At 40.1% G+C, this 20,595-nt stretch overlaps 1 protein-coding gene across 2 annotated transcripts; it reads left to right on the top strand.

Moving 5' to 3' along the window:
* The first annotated feature begins 3,262 nt into the window (after positions 1 to 3,262).
* Positions 3,263 to 15,482, top strand: LOC100119427 (pancreatic triacylglycerol lipase). 2 transcript variants are annotated; one of them, XM_031933603.2, is made up of 7 exons: positions 3,265 to 4,208; positions 7,201 to 7,472; positions 7,598 to 7,868; positions 11,914 to 12,153; positions 12,434 to 12,667; positions 13,249 to 13,576; positions 13,854 to 15,476. In XM_031933603.2, exons 1-7 carry the CDS (start codon positions 4,046 to 4,048, stop codon positions 13,960 to 13,962), a joined length of 1,617 nt encoding a protein of 538 aa, XP_031789463.1. In that variant the 5' UTR covers positions 3,265 to 4,045; the 3' UTR covers positions 13,963 to 15,476. The 2 variants fall into 2 exon arrangements, with proteins under 2 accessions (XP_031789464.1, XP_031789463.1); XM_031933604.2 differs by lacking the exon at positions 12,434 to 12,667 and having other exon boundaries at positions 3,263 to 4,208; positions 13,854 to 15,482.
* The last annotated feature ends 5,113 nt before the right edge of the window (positions 15,483 to 20,595 follow it).

Raw genomic sequence — 20,595 nt, forward strand, 5'->3', positions numbered from 1 at the left:
ATATAAAGTATAAAATATAAAAATAAAAATAAAAAAAAAATAATAAATATAATAGTACAATTTACCGTATTTCCATTTTCAATGTTATATCTCTTGCGCATTTCTTCATAACCTGGCCTAGTTCATTTCTTGTAATATTCAATGCATTCTTTGATAAATTCTGTTATTCTATAATATAGTATTTGGTTATTTCCTGGAAATACATTTTATATTATATTGAATGTTAAAATCAAACTTTTATTATCTACTTACTCGGTAGGATATGCACTAGATATATTAATAAATCATTGATTATTTTTAGATTGGGGTCGTCGGTCGAACTGGAACTAGCAAGTCATGTCTTATTTCTACATTATTTCGACTAGCTTAATAAAACTTAGTTTAAAATATTCTGATATTAAAAAATTGTTCAACATTATGCTTTGGCATATAAATTTGTATTTATATTTTATATAAACTTAAGGTGGAGTACTCGCAACACTATTCTCTCGATCCACAATACGGGCAACAAAAAAAGAGACCTTTTTGACTCAGCGTACGTAAAGCACAATTTTACGCATTTTACTAATTTCTCCAAATCACCTCGTGTTAACAATTTTACCTTTTGATAAATTTTTACTTCTGTATGTAATACAAGATAAAAATGCATTATGTAACAGTTCTCATCGCCAGCACAAGTGAAAGCTTGCTCTTCCACTAAAAAAAAGGCGAGTATCCTCTCGCACACACTCCGAAACCGCATCGACGAAAAAGTCTTCTCTCGCACACGCTCTCACCTCTCTCCAACCCAAAAAGCGCAATAAACGCAAGCTCACCAATACACCGGCTCATCGCACACAGACGCCGAGAGCGCAATCCAAGGCTAGCCCCTCGAGCCAATTCGTTTTCGGCCTCTCGCGTGCGCAGCTGCAGCAAGAAAAGGACGCCCCGGGGGCATGTAAATGAATGGGGATTTGATAGGGCGCTCGAACAGGCGAGCACGTGCGTGCAAGAGGCCTCCGAGGGTCTTGCGTGCGCGGTGCAGTCCACTGTGTGTGTATATACATATAGCAGCGGGCCCCTTTCGTCGGTCTTATATACGCTATACGCATGTGGCGCACGCACACGTCCACGTCTTCTTCTTCTCTCTCTCTCTCTCTCTCTTCACGCACACGTATACACCCTCGTCGACTACACCCCTCCATCCACCATGTCGAGCAACCCCCTTATACAGTACATCGTCACCCTCGAGGCTTGCAGAGCCGAGCTTTTTTACCAATTCTCCTGCCAGGGCTGAAAGTTTCTCACGCGCCCTTGGTTATACACGCAGATTCAGGAGAAGCTCATGCAGATAGGCAATCCAACCTTGGCAGTAACCACGAAAACAACACACGTAACAAGCTGGCTATCCAGCCGGCATAAGGTCAGAGGAGCAGGTCAGCTCGCTCACTCTTTCTCTCTCCTCGAGGAGTGAGCTTTTAGGGGTGGCCCTCGCTCTCGGCTGTTATCAGCCGATATCTTCGGGGCTCCCCAGTACACCCGGGCCGAATCTCGGGGGTGCGTTGTATTAGGCTCGTATAGACCGAGCGGAGGCGATTCGCGCTCCCAACGAAAATCCCGAGGGGGTGTACGGGCTGCGCCTTCCCCACTCTGTGTAGACGAGCTCCCTCGCTTTTTCCGAAGCCAAAGGACAAGAGGAGCCGCCGGCTTTTCGAAGGATCGATATGCCGCGCGCGCGAGTGTGTGTGGCAGCGAGCAGCTGTGCGAGAGGGTCTATTATGTCTACACGGTGCCCGTCGATCGACACTGGATACTCTCGCAGATGGGGCCTTTTGAACTGCACCAGAGGGCTTTTCTATGCGGGGTGTGCGAGGAACTGCCGATGCGTCGCAGGTATAGGAGGTGAGGGAGATCGGTGTGTGCTGCAGCTGTGCGTTTAACGATGCGGGTGTGAATGGTACGGTCGAATGAATGGTTTGTGTAATCTGGATACAGGGAAGAAGGAGGCGAGGAAGTGATTTTGAAAACTGGATGAGAAATTTTTCTTCTTTCAAGTTAGGTGATGCGTATAAAAAAATCCATAGCGGCGTTATTAAACGTATGTTTTTATGAATAGGTGGACAGAAAATACTCATCACCCTCAGAGTTTTGGTAAAGTCGAAGTATAATTAGTTGTATGAGTAGTGCCAAGTCACATGATAGTAGCCGTATATAGAAGAAAAGAATTTTGAACTGGCCCTTCTCTCACGACTTCAGCTTTCCGATTCACCAGTCTCCAGCCAGTAAATATAGATGACGCCCCCACGTCATCTCGCTCCAAACCTCATTACAATCTGCGATCTCAGTCTAGAACGTACTCCAACATAACAAAAATCATACTGAAACTAGTCTATAATTTGAAAAAAGTTACGTTTATCAATATTACCTTTTTTTGAATGTAAAATTTGATACCAAAACGTTTCATTAAAAAAAAAGTTTCAGCCAGAGTACGAAAAATGTGTTCTCGGCATACTCAAGGCAATTTTTCCACTATATTATAAAGACAACCGTCTATCTGTGGTGCCCATGCATAGTATAATCGCAGTATTGCACCGTAATTCATATTGTACGATCTTACGTATATCAATAGACTAAAATTGTAATTTTTCAAAAACGCGAGAACGTGACTTGAGTCGTTTTTACACATTATTACATAAAATTTTCCGCAGCTTTCGCCCACATTCCGACCGTATATCGCACGACCCAAAGAGCAAGCCTCTTGATGTCTAATTACAGCCCATAATATCCGCTTATCGTCACACGACATCTCAAATCATCCAGACGCTCTTACGCAACATTCGCGCGCAAAAAATCAACGAGCTCAAATGAATCCAACCCGAATCCCCAAGAATGCGGACACTCCGCGCGCGCAGAAAAGCTCCCTGATAGGCATCGATCTCGGCAAGCACATGAATGCCCCCTTCTTTCAGCAGCCGACTGCATATCGGTACTGCGGCATCATCGGCTCATCTCATCGCGCCGCGTTCCTTCACGACAGCGGCTGAAAAAGAGGCTCGTCCCCGTTCCGAGAAAAGCGCAGAAAAAGCGCTTCGTGCATGCGGCCCGCTTGAGCCTCTCTGGAAGCGATTAATTATTTCACCGCAAGTTCGCCTCTTATCTCGCGACGAGAATCATCGCGTCTGCCGCGGAGGAAAAAACGTCAACAGAACGCCAAGGAATCGCTGCGATATGGAAGGGGAAGAGAGCCGACTGATGCAGGGGGTCCGGAGGCTCGATTTTCAGTCCGAGCCGGACACTCGAGGTGGGTGTGTGTGCATGGCTCTCGATCGCTCTTTAATCAAGTATCTACACCGACGGCCTTGAACTTGCGGAGATCGAGCGGATACCTTGCGATTTCGCGCTCGCGGACCCCCAGAGGCGAACAATATCTTGTTCAGTACGTATACACACTGACCTGAGCGGTATACACAAGTGACGCGGCCGCGAATCGCTCACTCGCCGTCTTCGACCATTGTGAAGGAAAAAAGTTATCTCCCCCTCAGCTCACGTTATCAACTCTTTCGGGGAGTCTGTTCTCCGAAACTGTACAGACGTACTTTATCTCCGTCGAAAGAGAGAGAGAGAGAGAGAGAGAGAGAGAGAGATGCGGGAGCGATATTAGACTGCTCGTTGCAAAATATGTATATAACGCGCGGCGAGTTTTGTCGGACCGCAGAACGGGAAACGAGCGCGAGCGGTGCGTCCATTTTTCTCTGATCGTCGTCGATTTCTTTTTTATTCGCTTCGCTCGAGAGACGCGTTGTTACTACTATCTCCGCGAGTGTGTGCATCTACTTGCGTCAATGGATTTTTCGACTCGTTATCAATCGTAGCGGATATTCGCGCCGAGACGAAGCTGCGTCTGGACTCAGTACAGACGAAAAGTCAGAGGAGAAGCAGACGCCGAGAGGAGCACGTGGACGTATTCGAGCTCACACGAAAGTCTGAATGAGTAAGATATAGTAGGCCCGTAGTGCAGTGGATATTTATCAAGTGTTGAGATATAGACGCGAATCGGAGAGTCAAGATGATGTTCAACGAGACACTGCTGATGCTGATTTACACGGCAAATCTGCTGTCGACCCCGCACAACAGGAACCAGAAGAGAGAAGATCGGCAGGTGTTCACTACGACGAGCACGACGCAGCAGTCGGCGGATCTGGATGAGAGCATATTTGAGTATGACGATGGTAGGTTGGCTTTCGAGAGAAAGGTTTTTTTTTTATACTGGTGATTTTTTTCGTTATTTATAACGTTTGGAGTTTTTGGACTTGGTATGGTATCCGAAAATAACTGTAACCATACTTAATCCACTTTAATAGGCCATTATTTACGAGCAACAGTGCTTATAGTCAAAATCGATAAAAAAAATCAAAGTAACACACGTTTGGAGAGACATTGGTTACTTTCGATCTCGACTAAAACGACTGAAGCTTCAAAATATGATCCCTCCTCGAGATACGAGAAAAGTGAAGCCAACTAAAACGAGATTTGATTGGCTGCTTTTAAAAGGGCGCAAAAATACAAAATCTAGAAAATATTTACGAATTGATATAGACTTAATTTTTAAAAAGTTATTTATGATATAAATGCAAATTAAATAAATTATAAAACAATCAGTACATTAATTAATAAATTTTAATTTGATATTAATTGAAACAATATTTCTAAATTGAGAAATTATAACCTCAAAACTTAAGACATGTCCAAAAAACATAAAAATAAAAGCAGTTGCTCGCGCGAAACGCGCAAAATGTCACTATATAATATAAGAACGATCAACTAAAAGTAATTTCTTTTATTTTGGGTACTATAGAAAACACAGATAGGTCCCACTGTTATTCTTTTCTGGCAGTTTAGACACTCTCTTCGTATGAATCACTTGTACAATTTGTTATTCTTGGATTCAAATAAAATTAGGAGGATTCAAATTTTACGAATTAATCAACAACTTTCCCTATACTCTGTTACTCTCTTTCAATTATCAATCGATTTGACTGCTGAAATAATTGAATTATTTCAATTTACAATATACGCTACTTTGATGCTATTTCAGTCACAGAGATGATATTGCTCATTGATCATCACAGGCTGCTTACCAAGTTGTAGTAGGTATCTTATTTATAGATACGTGTCAACATGCGGATGTTGATTGAGATAATTCATCTTATTGTTTCCGAGAAAACTGACAATGTCAGATCGATGAATTAGTTTTCCGCTGAAGTACTGTAACTGGAATGCAATATCGTATCCTCGTTGTTTTTTTTAAACTGCTTCTGTCAAATTATATGTAAATTCCTGCTCTAAAATGTATATAAATTCAGTCTTCAACACTAACTGTATATCGTAAAAACTTATCGTTGCCGTAATAACTGGTCCAAAAAACTTTAAGGATCATATAAAATCGAGCAATCTCGATGGGGTATATGAAATAAACGCGTAGTTACGACTATTGCGAACTGTACTCGTCACAATCATAAATTTTACGTTCCTGTTTTTATCTGCCACGAGCATTTCGATACACAAGTCCCTCGATAATAGTCATACCGATTTTGCGCATTACTCTTAGCCATAGGCCAACGAACACGCAAGTCAACAACCCTAAACGAAAACATCAAAATCACGGCTTTACATCAGGTCGAAAACCAAAATAAATAACAATAAGCTCAACCGACAGACCTCATGAATCAAACGTTAACTTGGATAATACATACGTATGTGTACTGTGTCTCGATCGTCGTCGACGTCACGCGTGGGCGCTGCTCCATAGCGATAAATAATTTGCAAGCCAGCATGAAGACACAACACGTCCGTGTGTTCAAGGAACTGATAGCTCCGCAGCGACGGATATGAGCAGTGAGAGAAAAATCAAAGAACGATGCGCTATCTCTCGAGGCGCCTCGATAACCCCGAGACGACATTTTTTGAGGAAAAGATGATCTGTCAACGATGAACTTGGACGCAAGTCACTATATACGACACGCACGTGGCACAATCGCGATTCTAAATCCGACTGACACGCTATGCTGTCAGGTGATAAGAGGACGTTGCACTAATATTTGTATCCGCAAGAGACTGGATTTTAATTCTCTGAGCCGAGATATAGATGTTGTATAATAACCGGGAGGGATATCCTCGTGTGAACTTGGAGCGTAATCTTGCAAATGCTTTTCTCTCATTTTAAGATTGGCTAATATTTTGACAGAGAGCAGGAAAGAAATTCATCGAATCGTCGGCGATGAATCGGTGTCATCTGGTTTTTGCAAGGAAAATGTTGTATTCGCTCGTTAACATTTTTTAACACTTTATTACGCGTTTCGTAAGGATTACAGCACTTGAATTTGTGCAATCGAACGAGAATAAAAACAGTATGACGTTTATTATGTGATGCGATCAAGATCCAATAAATATTTTCTGAAAATCCCAAAGTATCGTGACGCATTTAAGGTTATTGCTATTTCGGGACGTTTATCTTTGCGGGTCAGGATGGATGCACAACGATGCCGCTTGAACTTACGCAGACATTACGTCAAAGGCTAATTCGTAAAAAATTCATGTGCGTGGGTAATTATCAGAATATATTTATTATTCGTGATATTGTTGTTAAATAACAATTTGTTTGACATAATTAGCTCCAATCTGTAACGATGTTTTCTTGTATGTACACGAGGAAAAAAATTGATGAGCTTGCAAATGACGTGTTGAAACTTGAGAAACGTTATTTACCCTCGTGTATGTTGAGATTAGCTCGGAAATCGAACGTAATGTGTGAGCTATAATAGCACTGATAATAGAAGCTATGCTGTATACCCATGCACAATGTATCTTTCCTCGATGGTTTCAAGTCGTGCCGCATCTAAGTGAGATTTATTGTACATTGATTTTAACGTCTACAATTTGTATAATAATAAACTTTCGTTTCAAGTATCATGATTTGATCTATTTATTGAAATAAATTGGTCGATATAGTTCAGCTTCGTTTTCAGAAAGTGTACCTTACGGTGACGCCTGCACTAGGCAACCGGTTCTACACATCCTTCACAAGGAACCGCGTTATACAGGAGCTGATACTTACATTCATACCTTATAAAATAATTAATATTCTTTAATTATAGACTTCAGCGATCAATACTTCATTATTTGCAACCAAACAGGCGATGCACAATAATTTTTATATTTCAGAATGGTACATGTGGAGATGCTACCAGCCGTTCGGTTGTTTCTACATTGGAACTCCATGGTCTGGAGGCAGTAGACCAGTATCGACGTTCCCGACTAAGCCAGACAGTATTAATCCGCTTTTTATGCTTTACACCCGAGATCGCGTAGACGATCCGCATGAACTAGTTATAGATCGCATTAGTACGATCAGAGACTCGCCTTTGAGAAGAAATGAGAACCTCTACTTCATCATTCACGGTTACTTGGACAACGGAAATAAAACGTGGGTTTTAGTAAGTAATGAAAGAATCAATCGTTTTATTCGGTGCTAATGCACTTTAATCAAGCATCTGTCAATTTCTAAAAAATGCTTATCTGAAAAACAAAGAGATAAAATAAAACTTTGCCAATTTTTCAGAGGATGATGAACGAGCTGTTGCTGCGAGAAAACTGCAATGTGGTGGTAATTAACTGGATCGGAGGTGCAGGACCTCCGTACACTCAAGCCGTTGCGAACACGAGGCTCGTGGGTGCCATGACGGGCAGATTAGCTTCTCAACTAATTCAGAAGGGAAAGATGCAGGCTTCGCGTTTACACTGCATTGGGCACAGCTTGGGAGCTCACACCTGCGGCTACGTCGGTCACAATTTGCGAGTTCAGTATGGCTACAAACTTGGAAGGATAACGGGTACGTAAATTTAAAAAAATATAATTTTAAACCGGGGGCTTTACGATTTCTTTGCGGTTGAAGATTCCATTGAGTGGTCGCAGCCGCTCGGTTACACCAGGGACGTTCTTTATTTATGAGATACCAAATTTTATCAATTATTATTATTTATTGTTATCACTTATCATTTTTGATGGACCTTCTTAAAGAAAAATACACTCGTATTACACATGAATCAGAGACAGCTATTTACTTATTTACTTATTCACTTCGACTTTACGGAGAATCATTCCTTGATTTCAATACAAAAGTTGATAATTCGTGAAACAAACTTGACCCAATTATTTGGGGATTTCCAGTGCGTTATAAGAAGTTAAAATATCTATACAGAGGCCCGCATAAATAGCCAAATTATGATATTTTTCGCTAAAATCATATGCGCATCAAATCAATGATTGCAAATCATATATAATTTGGTGACCCGTAGACCTTGCAAAAACCCTTTACTTTTGCCTTGAAGAAAACAAATTCTTCAAATAACTACCGTACTTACATAGCAAAAAAGTTGACGCCGCGCATTAATCCAAGCTGCGAATTGCAAAACGTCATAATGTCTTACCCTAAATGTGCATTAAAGAATGGAATGACAATAAGCCTCATTTACTACTGGCACTCTCGCGCGCGCGGCAGTATAATCGTTGCCCAACACCGCGGCATTTTCGTGGCTTTCCGTGAAACGAAATCTTGTGCAACGCGACATCCTCGCCGCGAGTTAGATGACCGTTTTCACAAGACGTCGAACATGCACGAATATTCTCGTGGACGGCCGATCAAAAGACGCTTGATCAAGTTATCACGCTTGCCGAGGAGATCTTCTCGGAATCACCGCGTTTGGAAAAAAAATTATCCGAATCATAAAACTGTTTAAGAGTTAAACATTTGGGAATGCAAAGAATTCAGGCTATTGCTTCCGTGCTCTTAAAATTCAGATGCTGAACGGCGTTTTTGTCTCTCGAGAACGATGACAGATTGCAACTTAATAACTGTAAGTTATCAGCCGCAAAAACTTGTAAAAGTTAATTAATGGCCCGTAAGTATACGTGAGGCGATAGAAGTAATGCGAATTTATTACAATTTCCAAACGCGAAAATACCGCTTTGTAAACAAAAAAGCAGAAATAGTACACGCAAAGCTAATTTTTTGCAATTGTAAAACCAAACTTTCCCCGCTAAAACGCCAAACTATATAATATATTATCTTCGTATATTGAGCGTTAATCTACTTAAAGATCCAAATTTCCAAAGTGTAAATAAATTACTCCCCGCGCTCTCCATACGACGGGTAAAAGTTGCAGCAACGTTCGCGTATTTTAAACAATCGTAACCGTTTTCAGCGTAAAATTTAATTGAAATTTCTCGAATAATTACAACAACTCTTCAGTTCTGCCGTAAACCGCGTCAAAGTAGCTACACAGCCGGTTAAAAAAAATCGAAACAAATAATAGCGACACGTTGAATTATAATACTATAGCATAAAAAATCCAGACCCAAAAAGCAACGTAGAAATTGCACATTATCATATCGATCCCGAAGCTAATCATAGTCAGCATCGCGAGCAAAACCGATCGCAGAGTATGTATAGGTATACACAGTACAGCCGGGACAGATGGAGAGCCGAAGCTAATCAATGGATTTGATTGTCCGCGGGGAGAGTCGGAGCGCGCGAGTCGTTACGTAAGCTATCGATCTCATCGGGAACTACCAGGATAGCAGAGCAGCGCAGGGTGTGAAACTGGCAAGTCACGCGCGGCAGTGGAGGCGAGCCGCGCGTACACGCTGCGCTGGAAAGTCGCGCGCTTCATGGTGTTGGTGCGCGCTGCCCGTGGATACGTGTACAGACTGTGTGCTCCGCTCTTATACCGTCGGCGTATAGACTCGGGAGATGAGAATTATCGAGCGGGCTTGTAGCTTCTGTGTAAAAGACAAGTATATAGGGATAAATATTTTGATAAAAATTTAATTTTTAATTAATTGATACTTCTTAAAATTGAAGTAATCGATTTCTATTTCATAATTGATGACTTATTTAATTTTAATTCATTGGTTATCAATTTTTATTGAACGATATAATAATAATAATAATAATAATAATAATAATAATAATAATAATAAAGAGATAGATAAGGTATTGTTATACCTCGACACTGTACAAATAAGAGACAAACGCTTCCCACCCCTGCAATGTCAGCCTTGGCCTCCCGAGTACAAATAAAGCTCTTGTAACGCAAATCGATGGAAAAGGCGAGAGGGTCGTCGCGAGAACCACACCCTACGGTCCTTTAGACCCGCCCGAAGACAGAAATGAGGTAAACAGCAGTAGTAAGAGAGCACAAGGCAACAAGAAGTGGCAGAATGCTTCCATGAACGAAATGTCATGGAAGTCGTAAAGTTCACAGGGGGATGCCGCTGCTATCGATTTCGGCGGGGCTCGCGCAATTTAAAATTTTCACGCGGAGACAAAAGATATAGCGTTGGATTCCATTGCGTTTCAAAGATATAAGAGTTAGCTATTTCGACTTATAAATTTTCTCGTCGATTCGAGGAATTTAACCATTGACACCTGGAATATTTTAAATATTTGATCCTGTTACTCATTCATGGAAATTCAAAGGCGAAAAGAAACTGCTACGTATACACGACAATGTTTAATGTATGCAAATACGCAAACCACTTTGAGGACCATCCACTCGTGCTCTGTCTCTCACGAAGATTGTGATTCGACGTTTTCGTACACATTATAAAAAGCGCTTCACAGTTCGTTGACACTCCACGCACGGAGTTCCGCAATATACGTGAATCGGTATTTCACAGTCGTGTAGCGAGTAAAATCTTTTGTAATTTGTTTTCCCTTTTTTCACCCAAGAATTACGTTCCTACATACATTTGCTCTTCCTCGCATTGTAATATTCATAATAAACGTAATATTCTTCTGCAAACTTTAAGCTGAATATTCATAAACAAACGCACACGTCTAAACTTAAACATAGGTACGCGTTTGTAGTGTCAACTACATGTAACTAAAAGGATAACTGCTCCAATTGTTTTTCCGTTCCACTTCGACGTGACTCGAAATGCAAATGCTGGTTAAGCAGAGAGTTCACGCAGTTTGAGAAAAAATGAACGGTCATTCCACTGGTATTCAAGGTCTAGTGTACGTTTGCACAGAGTCAGTTCCGTGTTATCCACTATATAGTCGCAGGTTAACGAGAAAATTATACGTATAAACGTTGTAGTGCTATGAAAACGATTTAATAAGCACAAAAACACTGATATTTTATAAAAGTCAGGTTGATTATATGAAATATGTGAAAGTCTATAAAAACAAGCGATCAATTAATTCAGACTATTGACGTAATGTTTGCGGCGGGCACGCAACTCTCCGCATTTATTTACGAATTCCTAAATCTGCACTGGTGATAATTTTTATCGTTGATGAACGTTTTTTTGTTACTTTTTATGCAATTAAATTAATCGTTTTCGGATGTATCGAGAACTTATACTGGAACAAGACACGCCCATGGATGCCAAAACTTTCATTATAACAATTCTTCAGGGAGATTGCCGGTAATTAATTGTATTCGAGATAGTGATAAATTCGTCGCATAACACGTCACATTCTAGATTCTTCGAAAACTGTCGACTGAAAGTAAGGAAATAAAATAAATTTTATAACTGTCGCTGGAAAAATGAAAACATCGCAATAAAAGACACACTCGTTATTCCTGCTCCTGGAGCGTCTCCCGTATAGCATTGCGCAAAATCAACATAAGTCTTACCTGTACCGTCGCGCGTTATTACCGAAAATGTGGCAACTGGAAAAAAAACTCGTATAGCGCACTGTTTTCAGAAAGTTAGCCAACAGATTCACCCGGAAGTAGGTTGTCCCCATTGCACTGACTTGATGTTCTTGTATAAGAAAAATTAATATTTTTGTGCAAACACAAATTTATAGAACATAGATCTTGAACAAATCTACTATATAGTAAGTATATAATCTTCGATTTCAGGTCTCGATCCTGCAGAGCCTCACTTCAGCAACACATCGCCCCTTGTGCGTCTGGATCCATCCGATGCGGATTTCGTCACTGCGATACACACCGATTGCAGTCCGTTCATCAGCGGCGGTCTGGGTATCAGTCAACCGGTGGCCCACATCGATTTCTTCCCCAACGGTGGAAGAAATCAGCCCGGATGCAACGAGGGCGTCTTCAACTCTATCACCCTGGAGAAAGGAAGTTTCTTCCGAGGTAAAAACCCTCGCTGACTAAATCGGTTGATTCCTCCTAAAAGGCCTAATTAATTTGCCATTTTAATGTTATAAAAATGTCAAATTCGTGTAGGAAGTGGAAATGTAAAATAGTTCATTGCACGACTTATCTGCGAGAGAAAACAACCGAATTTCACAAAAGTTTCTCAAAGACACGCGAAACATTGCTGCCTCGAATTATTTCTCTCAGTGAACAAAGCAAATTCCAACCGATTTTTTTCCCTCCATCGTAACTCACGCGCGACACCTTTCGTCCGCAGGAATTAAAAGATTTCTCGGCTGCAACCACATACGGAGTTACGAGTACTTCATAGAAAGCATAAACACGGTGTGTCCGTTCTTGTCGGTGCCTTGCACCTCGTGGGAGAGATTTCAAAACGGCAGCTGCTTCGATTGCGTCGAGCAACATTGCCCCAGGTTCGGATTCAACGCCCAGCCAGGAAACCATCACGCTTCCGTCTACCTGATGACAGGAAGGGACAAGCCTTTCTGCAGTGAGTTCATTTTTATAAGCTTCTCTCCTACATGTGCGCTCGCCTCTAATTGCCACTTTTATATACAGCTGTAATAACACGTATGTGCTGTAACAGCCACGACGACGACGACGACTTTCTACCGCAATTAACGAAAACATACAAAAATGACATTGAGCCGCGCGAGCGGATTCGCTTTTAATTATATTACCACTTGATGATATAGGAAAACGTGTTCGAAACAGATCATCGTGGCTGCACTTACACGCATTCCGCGAAAAGTTCCATCCTCTGCTCCGAGCTAATCGCCGTTACAATATATAATAACTGAAAACTTTCATAAATATCCAAGAAGCTTACGCAACTACTTCGCACAATATAATGCGCTAATCTCTCGTTATTCCTTCCGGTGCCGCGGCGCACACGCCGATCCCAGAGTCTTTCATTATACGCGATCAAACTCGCGCGCGCGCGATTTTCTCCTTGAACCCTCCGGTGCAGGTCCCGCGCATGACTTTCCAGAAATGATTTAACGCTTCCTCGTCTACACACAGCGACTACTACAGCCTCGACAATAATCTAGCTTCTCCTTCTGTTGACAGAGGCTCACTACCGGGTGACGATAAACGTCTCGAAGACGAACGAGAGCCTGAACTACGGCGGCGAGGTCGGCATGTTCGTGATAAGAGTGATCGGACCAAATGGCAAGATGACCGAGAGGCTGTCCTTGAGTGAACACTCCAAGTATTACGAGCCGGGAACGAGGCACACGGCTGTGATACCCGGTGACGTGGTCGGTAAAGTCGAAGCTGTGGAGATCACTTGGGACTATCAGACGTCGATGTTCAACCCGCTGACATGGAGACTGCTGCACAAGCCTAAAGCTTACATCGACTCGCTTACTATCAAGAGTCTCGAGTTTCAAAACGAGTGAGTGATGGCACACAGAAACGAATTTATTTTTCAAGCAATTGATCACCCGTAGCCCATTTATTTCTTACTCTTTCCTCGCTGAATGAATAAATCGTAATGATTCACCTTCACCTCGACCGTAACTTATGAATTCCGAATGCAACATAATTTATTATGAAAGCACGTGTATATATATATATATATATATATATATATATATATATGTGTGTGTGTGTGTGTGTGTGTTATCGCTTGGTAACCACTATAGTTCATCAAAACCTATCTATTCTTCCAGAATCACCGTTTGTCCAGCCAGCTCGAAGACTCTAGTGGCGAACGAGCCGCAGATACTAAAAGTGGAGAACTGCCGATACATCAGCGACCTGAATTTCGTCTCGACGTGAGCTCGCTCACGGCCGTGGCAGAAACGCCCATACAGACATCGACATCATCAGCATTGCGCCGAAAAGGATCGTCACCGAACGGCGATGCAATAATTGCAAGCTGTAACGAGAGAAACGACGGAGGTATAATATGATGTATAGAGGATCAATCGAGGGCCTTGAAACCGCGCGTCGAAAGAGAATGAGACTTTATTGTGTACGTCGATATTTCATGAGCTGATTAGTTGTATACGAGAGTCAGTTTTGCGATTGGACTTTGAATAGATTATGGTCAGATTCGTGTATATTGTGTATTGCTATAGGAATGAATTTTCATCGGTTCGTATATGACGATATAGATGAAAAACTTATAAAAATTTTTGTATCAGACTGTACATAGCTTTTCACGACAACTCTGCATCTTCGTGCTCTCTATTTACTATAGTTTTAACTCTATACTTCACTTTTATCTCCCTCGATCATCGCAACCAATTAACGCAGCTAGTATTGTATTAGTAATCGCGTCGCAATTAATTACACTCACATCGAAGTAAACGCGTCGACTTCGGAAAATCGAACTTCGCGCACGTGTATAGAGAGCCTTGCGTTCGCACGTCCTTTCACCGTCAGACACGTTGACGACCCACCGGAGCATATGCGCCGCTACCATAAATACTACTACTACTATATTCTTCTTCTCTCTTTCACCTTGGCACTCGTCGCTACTGCTCAAGCTTTCATGCGTCGCGAGGCTGCAAATCATCGTGCCTACGGTTGCTTGTGCACAATTTATATACGTACGTGTGTACGCGTAGACAGAGACCAATAAGGAAGAGAACTTCATTCATTATACGCGTGGATGTGGACGAAAATTTATTTGTTGCTAATCAGCGTCGATGTGTAGTTTCGCGTTGTTGTATTATAGGTAGTGCATGAGGTTATTATCGAGACGAGGATGGATCGTTTTTATCCGCCGAGAATCGTTGTTGCGCGTCAATTTGAAAGTGTCTGAAAAGACGAAAAAAGATATTTTTTGACAATGCAAGAATCGATTAGAAATAAATTGAAATTGAATTCATCATAGATAATAAGCTGTAGTTAATTTGTAATGAATAGTTATTATCGAGGCATTATAGCAAATAGTGTAACCTTTAATTTATAAATATACTGCTTATTTGCATGTATTACACGTAAAGTTCGCCGCTGAATAATCATAATTAATTTTTATTTGATGTTACTCATATACATACAATATTTTTATGCGAAACATAGTTTAATATAGTTTAATATAATTGAGAATCGAAATATGACTTGATCAGTAAGATCGCAATGTCCGATATATTTACTAGAGAATATAATGTTTAACAATAATTAAATTAACAAAAATTAGAATATGATACGTACCTTGCGCTAATATGCTAACACATAGTACAAGCTAGATTACGTTGTAACTATATACGCTTACTTTATTAGCCTCTAACAATATTTTTTTAAATGAAAAATAAATTCATCTATGAATAAATAAATTTACCACATGAAAACTCTTTTTTTCACTTCCCTCTTACTACATCAATCCTAGTACATCAACTCAAATCAACAAAGAAAAAAAACAACAACGACGCATTTCAAAATCGAGCTCACAATCTCCTCCGCGCGCAGCGAGGTGCGCAATCGTAAAACGCCGCCACGCAGCGCAAGGCTCAATTTGGCCCACATAGCGAAAGCAAGCGAACTCGACGTCGTGTCGTTTTGCCGGGCGCATCCGAAATTATTACACGATCCTTTACGACCTCGTGTGCGCGTATACACATACACGCGCTTTCCAAATGCAATTGCCAATTGGAAAGCAATGTGTTTATGCGTGTGAATAAAAGCAATTTTAAAATTATGGCGAATTTCACGCGGATTAGCCTCCCTCGGGTTGCGTAATGTGTAATTATATCCAAATTATATGCGCCGAAGAATGAAATTTCAACGGCAGATCGTCTTTCACTGTACATGCAGTTGTTTTTTATTAGTCTGCGATGAATACGCGCTTGAAAAGGTATGAAGTTTTATTAATTATCTTAGCTGGGCACTTTCTCACAATAATTAAATTATATATATATATATATACACACACACACACACACTTATGTAACATGTATATATGTAAACTTCGTTAAAAATGCTGTAAAATTATTCATAAAGTGAGTCGTAAAGTTGATTTAGAGGATCGTTTGAAATTATGATTCGTTGAATTATATAAGCAATATCCCTGGTAGAAATCGCAACCAATTTTAACCTAAAAATAAGCTTGTAAGTATCGAATTAGCTTATCTAAGCCAAGAATATTGGGTTATAATTGGCTAACAGCGACATCGTTTTAACGCAAGAATAAGGTTATTTTTGCCCATATTGTTTTTAAAGAAGAGATACGTAACCTCAAATGAGAGAAAGTACAGTTTTGTTACTAGGGGGTTATTGGGGTCGCTGAACACGAATATCGCGACGGCAATACTCTCAGAAGTATCTGGTGCCCAGGGTAGACAGTATTAATGTCGTCTCCTGGAGTTTTGTTAGAATTTGAAACATAATTAGTCGAAACTCGTTACTCGGAGATTTTCGAGGTTGATGAACACGAATATAGCGACGGCAACACTCCCCGAGGTACCTGGTGCCCAGGGTGGGCAGTACCAACGTCGTCTCCTAGAGTTTCACGGAAAATTAACGACATTTTTTGTCGAGACTCGTTGATTGGGGGTTTTCGAGGTCGCTGAACACGAATATAGCGACGGAAACGCTCCTCGAGGTACCCGGTGCCCAGGGTTAGCAGTATCAACGTCGTCTCCTGGAGTTTCACGGAAAATAACGACATATTTCGTCGAGACTCATTGATTGGGGGTTTTTGAGGTCACTGAATACGAGTAAAGTGACGATAATGGCTTTCTAGGTACCTACCTTACTGAAAGAACTCAGTGGATTATCAGCTGATAATCATGCCAAAACGTCAGGTGATAATCAGCTGATAATCAGCTGATAATGATTTGGATATTTTATTATTGTGATAAATTGTTATTTGTTTATTTGTTTCATATTATTTTGTAGTAAGTCTTTTTGGTATATTAGTTAATAAATAAGGTGCATTATAAGAAAAATTAATACACAAAATTGTTATAGTACAAAACGTTTTATTAATTAAATAAATTCAATGTTTTTCGCGTATTTGATGCGTATTTAAAAGAAATATTAGCTACCTCTACTAGATGCATTCAGTTCACCGGATCCATTCAACTGGTCTGTGTCAGCTACTGTCGTCTCATTTTCACCAAGCAAGTCTGAAATCCTGTTGTTTTGCTGTTCATCGTGCGGTGAGAGGTTAGTTATCAAGTCATGGTTATTTTCTGATTGTTGAGCATTTGATTGATTGGCTGGATTATCCTTTTTACTTAATGAGTTGATCGGTGATCTCGATCGCATACTATTATTTGTCATATTTCCAAATGGCAATCTTGTCCTCGGTCTCCCCAAACGTGCAAATCTGTCTAAATATCTTTGTTTTTCTAGAGATGATAAAGCGGCACTAGGACGATCAAAACCATTAGTAGGCGACTTCGAGCTTCTGGTGGATGTTGACAAAGTAGGTGATAAATTTTGATTTTCACTATTTCTTGGAGAGGCAAAAACTTCCTGTGATGTAGAAGAAGCTGGCTTTGGTAACGTTTTTCTTGCTTTTCCTGTAAATCTGTCCTTACGTGCAAGGTTTGAGAGATTATTCTGGCTATTTGACAAAATTATTGCAACTTTCAGGCGTTTGTTGCTCTTCTACTGTTGACGTTGACCTTGTATTTATTTCTACACAATATATTTATTACAACAAAAAATATATTACGTAATGCTAGTAAACTATTACTTAACAATTATATATAAAATAGCGTTGAATTTAAAAATCACAAATATTTTGTTTGAAATTAAATAAGTGAATAAATTATAAAAAAATGAATTGAGACTATTAACCAGTAACGTAGGCTATACTATTATATTTTACATACCTTTAATTACATTTGAAGATACTTCCATGCAATCACTCAATGACACGGTACAATTTTTTATTATATCCTTTGGTTTATCATTCACATTACTCGTAGTATCCAGAACTAATTCTAAGCGACTAGTCATTAACAATTGACTCTTGCACGTTCCCAAAATACGCTGTGAATTTTCTATTTGAGATTGTCTCTTACACATTTTGATGCCAGCAGGATTTTGCGAGGAATTTTGACTGTCAGCATCTGTGTTTAAAAATTTACTTTACACTTGAAGTTAAACGTTTTGTAATAATTATTCTTTTTGGTTTTATGGTTGCTCTATTTTCAGCATCCTCCAAGGACTCTGCAAAAATACATAATATAAAAATTACATAATTTTAATTTTATTCAAAATAATTAATTTATCATAGTTTATTAGTCATAATTATCATACCTCCTAAGCATACAATATAACGGATATCTGATGTTATCTTCCCACAAAATATAATATTTGTGTCTGTTTACAAAATCATTCGGTTTGATATGATTATTATCATTCTTATCATAGTACACAGATGAAACTGGGAAGTAGTAATATTTTTTATTGTTTTTATGGAACACACCTCATCCAAGAACTTAATCTCTGCATAAAATTCTATTTTTCAATTTTGATTTTTTGACACTTTGCACAAAGACCTTCTGTCATCACTTACTAATAGTTGTAATTATACTATCATTAGTAAAAAAATAGCACGATTCACAGGTAACATCATCACCAACAGTGTGTGTGTCTATATATATATATATATATATATATATATATATATATAATGACGGTAGCTCGGCCGTCATTATTATTTTAAGTTGTTTGTTGTTTATGCTACTATTCACCGTTTCCGTTGGCTGTGCAGAAGGCACTAGATTCTACCGACTATAATCTATCCGCGCACGGACGTAAAGACGTATGAACACGCGGCGGTGATAGTAGTGGATTCAAAAGGAGGAAAAGTCAATGAACACTCGCGGATTATTGTAAAACTTAGACTAACTGTTTATTGGTGCTTGGCTTACACAAGCGCGCCAGACGGGCGCATGCCAGCTACCAGCATGTAGTCGAGGTGAGAGAGAGAGGAGGCTTAAAGTCGCCCGAGTAAGCGAGAGTTGATAAGAACTAGTACTTACAGATGTACGTGGCCGGCACGGCCGTTCTAACCCACGCGAAGATGGTCTCGGACGGATTGTCCTCGGTTCGGTTGACCTCGCAACCCTCGCACACAATAATCGCAATCGCAGTGTCTATTCGCGAAACGGAGCGGCGCGAAGACAGACTCGGAATGGCTCGCTAGCGCGAGCACAGATTTACCTATGCCCTCTGACACACTGTTGTCAACTCTTGACAGCAGTGTGCGAGCAGGTGGCAACATTGTACGTTGCTGAATTTAAATCTCTCTCGATGCTTATTCTCTCTCTGTCTCTCTTACTCTCTCACATGCTGCGCCTTTAATAGCTGTAACAACAGAAGTATTATACCGAATGTTGATTCTGTCCCGGAGGGACGTCGTAACGTGCTCAACGTGCGTTAATTGCACTGGTAACCGTTACCACATATATATATATATATATATATATATATATAAAGGTTTCTACATGCATGTTATTGCGTTCGATTTTGAAGCTGCATACTATATATATTTGTTCGATATCCCTTCGTTCTAAATTCCGAATTCCGTTCATATGTTTTGGTTCACAAATAAAAATAAATGCATTATAATAAATGATTTAAATTGTGCTGATAAATAATCAAAACTTGCATAATTCAAGGGCATTAATTTAATCTGTTTGTAATCGGATTTTTATTTCTGAACCTTAACATAAGCGGAATTCGGAATTTGGAAGAAACGAAAATACCTATATGCTAAGGTTATCCGCCAGGGCTAGAAAGAGAGAGAGAGAGAGAGAGAGAGAGAGAGAGAGAGAGAGAGAGAGAGCACGAGAGAGAGAGAGAGAGAGCGAGAGAGAGAGAGGGAGAGAGAGAGGGGGGGAGGGAGCTTTATATACAGAGCAGAATAAAACAAGGCCTTTTGTATTTATTATAGTAAAACAAAGATATTCAGTTCTATTATATATTTAAACATTAAAATGAATAGATATAAAAGATACCGAGAAATAGGCGATAAAGGCATAACAAAGAAGACTGCGTACAGATATAGAAATGTAATATCACCTCGTACGCATATTGTGGTTAGTATACACTATTTTGAAAACATTTGTTTTTATCTCATACTCAATTATACAAAGTTATAATAAACGTATATGTATATATTTTGCAGGGAGCTCAGCATCCACTTGTTACATCTGAGTTAACAAATCATGTAATTGATCAAAATCAATCAAATCTGGAGGTAGACACTTAGGTAATAACTATATAAATAATTTTACTTCTTAGACTACTTGAAAACTGTTACAATGCCGCTACCCTAAGCGGGTCTTGGGCGTTGTCGTCCAGATCGGACGGGTGGGTGCCTATCACCACTACACAGCGCGTCCTTAGGTTGCGGATAGAGGAACAGCCCCTGAGAAAGAGGTTAGCTGCGAATAAATTGAATAAGCAGCCGCGGACAGCCGATAGGAACAGGCGTGGGTATGA

Source organism: Nasonia vitripennis, chromosome 1 (assembly GCF_009193385.2).
Source record: "Nasonia vitripennis strain AsymCx chromosome 1, Nvit_psr_1.1, whole genome shotgun sequence".
NCBI lineage: Eukaryota > Metazoa > Arthropoda > Insecta > Hymenoptera > Pteromalidae > Nasonia > Nasonia vitripennis.

Excerpts from the sequence above, each read along its gene's own strand:
- LOC100119427 (XM_031933603.2), top strand. The coding sequence starts at position 4,046 with ATGATGTTCAACGAGACACTGCTGATGCTGATTTACACGGCAAATCTG. Across the intron at positions 4,209-7,200 it reads CATATTTGAGTATGACGATG|AATGGTACATGTGGAGATGC; the intron begins GTAGGTTGGCTT and ends TTTATATTTCAG. Across the intron at positions 12,154-12,433 it reads GAAAGGAAGTTTCTTCCGAG|GAATTAAAAGATTTCTCGGC; the intron begins GTAAAAACCCTC and ends TTTCGTCCGCAG.